General features: G+C 39.1%; 1 protein-coding gene across 5 annotated transcripts; it reads left to right on the forward strand.

Moving 5' to 3' along the window:
- Positions 1-3,813: 3,813 nt before the first annotated feature.
- LOC131460198 (uncharacterized) lies at positions 3,814-6,575 on the forward strand. Of its 5 annotated transcripts, none has more exons than XR_009240349.1 (9): positions 3,814-3,909; positions 4,115-4,331; positions 4,458-4,622; positions 4,725-4,818; positions 4,943-5,267; positions 5,353-5,502; positions 5,560-5,651; positions 5,775-5,889; positions 6,077-6,575. XR_009240349.1 is itself a non-coding variant. In XM_058630488.1 (9 exons), exons 5-9 carry the CDS (start codon positions 5,214-5,216, stop codon positions 6,382-6,384), a joined length of 687 nt encoding a protein of 228 aa, XP_058486471.1. In that variant the 5' UTR covers positions 3,814-3,909; positions 4,115-4,331; positions 4,458-4,622; positions 4,725-4,818; positions 4,943-5,213; the 3' UTR covers positions 6,385-6,575. The 5 variants fall into 5 exon arrangements, 4 of the variants coding, with proteins under 4 accessions (XP_058486471.1, XP_058486470.1, XP_058486472.1 ...); XM_058630488.1 differs by having other exon boundaries at positions 5,353-5,470; XM_058630489.1 differs by lacking the exon at positions 4,115-4,331 and having other exon boundaries at positions 3,826-3,909; positions 5,353-5,470.
- Positions 6,576-7,634: the final 1,059 nt, after the last annotated feature.

Below are 7,634 nucleotides of genomic sequence, written 5' to 3' on the forward strand. Positions count from 1 at the left end.
AGTCGAGCACATGGACGGCTCGTTCACAGAGATGAAAGGCATTATGGGAGTAACATGCTCTATGGAAATAAACAGAAACTTTTTTAGCATCATGCCCAAATAGCTCTTTTTTTTCTTCAAGAATTGATATCTTTATTGAACCTTTATAATACAAAACAATAACAACATGCAAACAGAGTCATTAATACATTCAGACACATTAGTTAAGACCAGAGCCAGGGGCAGATTCTAATAAATACATTAAAAATAGAGCATAAGTGAATAGTTTTAGCAGCTTTCTTCTTTTTGTACTGTGTACTGTTCAGTTTCCTTACCAAAAGCAATAAAAGAAGGTTCAGAGTGTGGTTTTTAGTCAGGCTTCCTTCTTCTTACGAATGATAGGTGATGAGTTCATGGTGTAGAAAGAACCCCTCTGACACAAGACTCGTAGCCAACAAAAGGGATTTGATTTGGTTAAGTCAAGCATCAGACCAAGCTCTGCAGCAGCTTGGGAGAACGTTCCTGCCGAATCTCTGAACAATTGTGCCTGCATAGGAGCAGGTCCATACTTTGAAGGGTTTCTCTAACATTCTCCTCCTACACAACATATGATCGTAAATGTTAGAGAATCAACAACAGGTTTGACCTCGGGACCCCTTATTTCCAAATATAGGAAGTATCTGCGTTTCTTCAAAAAGCCTTTTCTAGGACTGGCCCAGGATTGGCCCATAAATGTGTCGTAAAAACTGTCCTGGGTCATGCTCGTGACCCCCATGAGGAATTTCCTGGTTACTTTTCAACTGCAATGGAATGCACATCTTTAACTTATTCGAGACAGAATGTAGCTGTGTTAATGTGTTCATCTACATCAGATACTTCGGCCGTTTCTCAATACTCAAGTAAGCAAGTATGTACTTGCGTACTTGGGAAGTATATACTTGAGAAGTACGCTGGGAGTATATACTTGCCAAGTACGGGAGTACACAAGTATGTGGTTGTTTCTCAATACTCAAGTATGCAAGTATGTATGTATTGTTCTGCTGTTTGAATGGTGGCTGGCGCCTAGTGCTGCAGCCTCATTAGCGCCACCTACAGTGTTGATAAATGAACATATGAAATACTTTTAATAAATGCATATATATGTTGTTATTATTTTTACATTTGAAATATTTAACTTCATTTATTAATTTATTTCTATTAAAATATACAATACAAATAATACAATGTGGAAAATAGATATATTACAGCATTGTAGAGTAGTATTTATATATACATATATATGTATGACATATATGTACTTGTACAAATATATACTAGTCTACATACTATACTATACATATCTAATATTTACACGTTATATTTAAATACAGATACAATGACCGTGCGACTTTAATATAAATCTAACATTCAAAGTTAAAATAAATAAAACATTAACAATATACAAACCTTCAAACTGTCAGGTCAAAACGTTTCCATTAAAAACAAAATAACACGTCAACAACAAATCTATGGATCACACCGAGCATCTAATGACAGCGACGTCTGAGCCAGCGGATCATTTCATCAGGACAGGCCGAGGTAACGCTGCTCTGTGCCGGGCACAGTGAGCGCCGAGCGTCCGCAGAGGCGGAGCTGATCATGTCTTTGTGTCTGCTTGTGATTCTGCCTGTCACCATGAGTGACTCAGAACTTCAGGATCAGCTTATGATCCTGGATAACCTCACTGCTCATCAAGCACTAAATGATGAGCTCCAGAGTTTGGATGACTTGCTTGGTGAGCTGCAGGAAGAGGAGGCAGCAGCAACCGCACCAGCACCACTAGTGCCTCCTGAACCCACGGTGAGGTGGAAAAAGAGGGACATTGATGGCAATCAAATCCATGCAAGGCCAAGCTCAAGCAGGAATCTGTTAAATCAGGGTCAGTATTTTCATTTTTTCAATCAATATTTGAAGATCTTGCCACTTCTATAGCTTGATATGTGAGGGAAACAATGAAATATTATACCAACACTGTCATTTTGATATTTGACGTAGTGATCAAATGTTTGCTGCACCCATGTATAGCATAAGGTATACTTATTAGCCCCTTTTACAGAGCTTTTTCGTCTCAGGGCTGTTGCACCTTTATTACACCCAGTCGTCTGTGTGAAAGGCACAGAGACCGAATGGGGGCAACAGATCTGTTGAGCCTCCACAATGAAGAACATGAAGTTCATGTTCTTTTTCATGACCTCATAGAAGTTACTATCATTATGGGCTGTAATGACATTGACAATGTCATTAGAAGTGCAGTAAAATGTGCTAGCCTGATTAGCACCACACCAAATGCTGAGTGTGTTGCCAATAAGCAGCTTCTACAACAAGCATTCCTATTACTGTATTTGTCTATAAGACGCTTTATAGGCGGATAACACACAGTAATTGGACCATCCAAATCATGGTTTTGGAAATCAAAAGTCAAAGTGTCTCTCCAGCCAAAAGGGAAACAGTGAGCGTTGTGCATTTCAGCCAAGTACCCAGGCTAAAAATGTGCTACTGGCCCCAGGTCAAGTAGTACATTTGAATGTTATAAATGTTGTTTTTTGTGATACAGCTGGTCCCAGTCAGAAGACTGATCCTCCATCCATGGCTCCTGACACTAACTGTGAGGTGGCCTTTGCTCCAGAGACTGTTGCTATGTAGTTCATTGAAGAGCTGATTGATTTATTCATTAGTTCTCAACTATTCAATCAAATACCAAACGCTTATAATAAATCAATCATTTTTAGTGATTTTTCTAGAAAAGAATCCTCTGATTTCAGCTTCTTAAATGTGAATATTTTCAGGTTATTTTCCTCCTCTATGACAGTAAACTTAATATATTCTATATATTTGATACTTGATTTGAGAATTAATGACGAGCTCTTGGGCTTTGGAAAACAATGATCCATATTTGACATCATTTGATCACATTTTAGAGACCAAAGGACAAATCCATGAACAGATATAATAACCCACAGATTCATCGACAATGAAAAGAATCATTTGTTATGATAATTAGTTACAGACCAACTTCATTGTGTCTCCATGAACCCAAAGCCTTATGTTCCTATGTTTGAGCTTATATCTGTATCTGTCACTGAGTTAGAAATGACCCGTTGTATAATAATAATAATAATACAAATGTGCCAGAATACTTAACACAACTGTTACACAATATAAGACACATTGATACTGTAAATAACACCAGGCTTTTGAATGTCCTATACTATTTGAACAGATCATTTCCTCCAATATCTGCTGCAATCACTGAGTGATGCTTCAGGAAATGAACAGGAAGCATCATCCTCAAGAGCTCCTCTTCAGGCTTCCTCCAACTGGAGCACAAGAAAAACTCTCTTTTCAGAGAGGTGGAGGGACGAGAGACCCCGGCATGTGAACACTGCAGCCGCACAAGAACATTTGGGAAAGCACATGTGCCAACAGTGTGGGAGCAATCCAGCGGCTGTCCGTTGTCGTGACTGTCGACCACGGCCCTTCTTCTGTGCTGACTGTGATGTCAGCATGCACGTCAGACATGTCCTCCACAACAGGGATGCAATGACTGCTGGATTCATCCAGCCATTACCTCCAACATCTCTTGTTGTGGATAAGGCCCTTTCCCATTGTGCTAAGTGCTGTTGTGTTACTGTCAAACACATTCAATTCAACATCTTTCGAGTACCTTTTCAGCAACATACTTCATGGCCATTAAGTCTTTCATTTTCATTTTCTCATGTAAAGTTTGTGCTCCAGTCATTCCAGAATTCTATGTCATATTACAATGTCAATAGAAATGATCTTAATTCACTTGTGTGATCTTTTACAGTACGGTTTGTACCTGTGGAGACGCCTGACCAGAATTATTAAAGGTCAACCCAGGAAAGGATGTTACTGTGGTCACAATGAATGGTAAGGATATAAAGAACTTTGATCTTATCCTGCTTAAAGATCATCTTTTTTAAAAATCTATTCCAACTCAACAACTCCCACAAGTTTTGTCATTGACACTTTTGTAGGAAATATAATGTATAGCACATTGTAAAAAGAAAGCCAACCCTGATTACATGGCTAAGTTTTACATAACAGTGAATGCAAATGTTTTTCTTTTTTCTAGGGCGACATGATCTCAGCATGCCTGAGTTGAATTGTGAGGCATGCAAAGCCACTTGGACTGCTGGAGTGGACGACCTCATTCGCAGTGACTACTGGCCTGCTACACTTCACTCTGCTACAGTTTATGCAACCGAGATTTTGTTTTCATTTGAAGAAATGAAGATGGTGGCACCAGGATTGTCCTGCCAGGCATTTTTGACAATGTCCGCTTTGGCCGTGTGAGTAATAAAGTTATTGATCCCATAGTGTAGTTCATCTGTTTGTATTGGGGCTGGAAAAGCTTTGTTTGTTGGTTATGCATGTATTCCACATTATTGGCTCTCCATTTCCTTGTTTTGAAATAGACTGGGAAGATCTCTGCAGACAGCTTCCAAAAAAGTTTTTTTGAGTGGGAAGCTGTGCAACATCTGCAAAGAGGAGCCCTTCATCTGTCCTGCGTGCACCCCAAATATGCTTGCAGTTTCCGTGGATGGAAATCGCAAGCATTACCGGTTCAAGAATGCATCTAGGTACTCCAAGATATGTTTAAGAATATATAACTCTTTATTATGCACCAATCAACGTTAATCTGTAAGATTTTGGAAGCTGTTGTGAACCTTTGTTTAATTTAGATCCGAGGAACAGGCCATTTTTCAAGGCGTCTTCATAGCCAAGGATGAAGACGTTGCCACATTTGTGGACCACATACACAGGACATCCAAACATGTAAAACTGCAGACTATAATTATATATATACAGTATTTATTTATATACACACATCACTACAATAACCTCCTACTGAAGGGTTTGTATAGGTGAGTCTTTTGACCATTTTCATCAACCATTTTAGGTCTCTGGAAGAGGTGTTTGTGGAGGGGAGTGGTCAGCAGCTAGAGAGACCTCCCAAAGATCCACCAGCAAGGTAGATGAGGAGGGACTGGAGCTTGCGGTGTGTAGGCATGGTGTTCTGCTGCGTGCTCTCAATATGTACAGGGGAGAAATGTTTGCTTATCCCCTGTATTTGCAAGAAAAGCTTGCCAGCAGGCAAATCACTTTCTTCTGTATGGATGTGACCTGCAAGTATTGGCCCTACCTCCAAAAAGCTCCAGCCCCTCCTCAGCATGAAGCCGTTCCTGTCTGTATTTCATGCCAAAGCTCATGATTTCAAATGCGAGGTAAGGAAAGATTTACTTAATAGAATCACTTAATCTGCACATGAATGTCCTCATGTTTTCAGTGTTTTCTTTGTATTTTAACCAGGTCAAATGGAGTGGGGCATATCAGGAAGGGGCTGGCCTAACACTAGGCGAGGAGGTTGAGCAGTGCAATGCCTTCCTCTCTAGGATTGCAGTGACCACAAAGCACATGTCAAAAGCTGGTGAGATGACCACATACTGCACTAGTTAGATGGTATGTATAATAAGAAATGGGTATAATGGTTACATTATATATGTTCTGTGTTTGTAGGACGCACAGACATGCTGACTCTCTTGGCCATGCGCTGGAATCAGCAAAAGTTCAACAATTTGGCCACCTCACTGTCTCACAGATATCACAAGGTAATGACATCAGTATTTTTCTTTTTTTCTTTAAAAGTTCAATATTCTGTGTTAGCAGTATTTAAAGCCATGGGCTGAACATGTGTTTCTTATTTATTGTTATCTCTGATTGTGTCAATGTAGACCATACAATCTCTACAAAGCAAGCAACAGAATGTTGAGTCCATGAAAGCTCAGTTGGCAGTGACAGAGAGCCATTTGGAAGACTGGGTCAGTGATGTCAAAGAGTGGGCAGAAGGTGGGAAAATGATTACTGGCAATACTTTTATCCATGAATAATAATATGAAGCTTAGTTGTCTTAGAATAATAAATAACACCCTATTGGTACATTTTTATTTCCAAATATGAGTACAAATTAATGACAAGTACAGTGTTGCTTACTTTGTAAGTTATTTAAAGGAAAGTGCAATCTATGTCTTCTCAGCAACAACAAACACAAGCACAAATGATGTGGATGCCTTGGCCAGTAGAATCGAGGTGCTGGTGACCAGTATAAAGAGACGCTCACAGCGTCTTTATAAAGATACTGACGGCAACAAAGGTCGTGCCAGGATCCGCCGCAAAATCAGGGAGGAGAAGGGGATCCTGACCTCTGTTGTGGAGAAATACAACAAAATAGTTCCAAGCACAGAAAGTCTTTGCATGGAAACCATTGTGTCTGGCGAGACAGCTTGGCCATGGCAGCTACCACACAGTGGTATGTACACTACTACTTTGAACAAATCGGACTGATAATGACACACAAACACAGAACCAGTACCCTCAAATGAGGATCTGTTACCCTACAGGACTTTAGACATTCTTTGATAGAGTACATATAACTAACTTCATGATATTGTCTATGTACAGTGCCTTGAGATAATGTATGTTGTGATTTGGTGCTATACACTGTAAAAACTAACATATAGAATTTACCCAATAAATCTGAGGTAACAATTTGCATCTACTTTTTTTGGGTAGATTTAATTCCATATTTTAAGTATCAAATAACTGAAATAAAAAGCTATAGACTACTAAAATATATTGGGTTATATTTATCTAACATTTCTGTATATATTTAACAACTACTTACTCAATAAAATTGGGTAAAATTAACTCCTGATTGCGAAGTAGGTTATACCTGATAATTACTATTCAAAAATAATTAATATCAGTTGGTTACCATTACTTATTGAGAGAAGGTAAGATTTACCCCAAATAATTACTATTCAAAAATAATTAATATCAGTTGGTTACCATTACTTATTCAGAGAAGGTAAGATTAAAAAAAACAAAAAACTTTCAGATGGTGATCATAAATGATTTTATTCCATGAAATATGGCGGTGGCGGTGTGGGAGGTTTGACAGAGCAGCAATTGGAAGAGATGAAAAATAAAAATGACAAACCTTCACAACTCCATCTAGCTGTTTTTGGACAAAAGACCCTCTGAGCCTATTGCATGAGCTTATTTTTGAGGCTGTGGACCTTCTTCAGAAGTTTCGCCCCATCAAGCTCCAAAAAAAGTTTTTGAAAAGCTTCAAATGTGTTCTTCAGCTGCTTTGGATATTCAAGGTTGAGTGCATATATAAGTCCCATCAGCAGAATGCAGGCTTTTGTTCGGCTTCCACATCCTTCCATCGCTGTGTTTCCCTCAATCACAATACACACATCTGATGGATCCTCCTCGGCCATGACACTGTGCATGACGATCACTTTCATTGTTTCGTCGCTGTGGTCCTCACATTCCTACATGTTAAAAAGAAAAAAACAAAAAGCATACACATTTTTCATTTACGTACATTATTTAAGATGCTGTTCCAATAAATGTCAGTTTATCTGGTGGAATAAAGAAGAGCAAAGGGGAGTGGATAGAAGACCAAAGGAGAAGGATAGAAGAGGGGATACCAGAGTAGAGCAGAGAAAAGGAGGGAGAGCAGAGGAAAGAAGAGGAGGAGAGAAGAGCAGAGCAGAGCAAGACATGAGGATCTTTTTGAGTTCATC

This window comes from Solea solea, chromosome 6 (assembly GCF_958295425.1).
Source record: "Solea solea chromosome 6, fSolSol10.1, whole genome shotgun sequence".
In the NCBI taxonomy this organism is placed as follows: Eukaryota; Metazoa; Chordata; class Actinopteri; order Pleuronectiformes; family Soleidae; genus Solea; species Solea solea.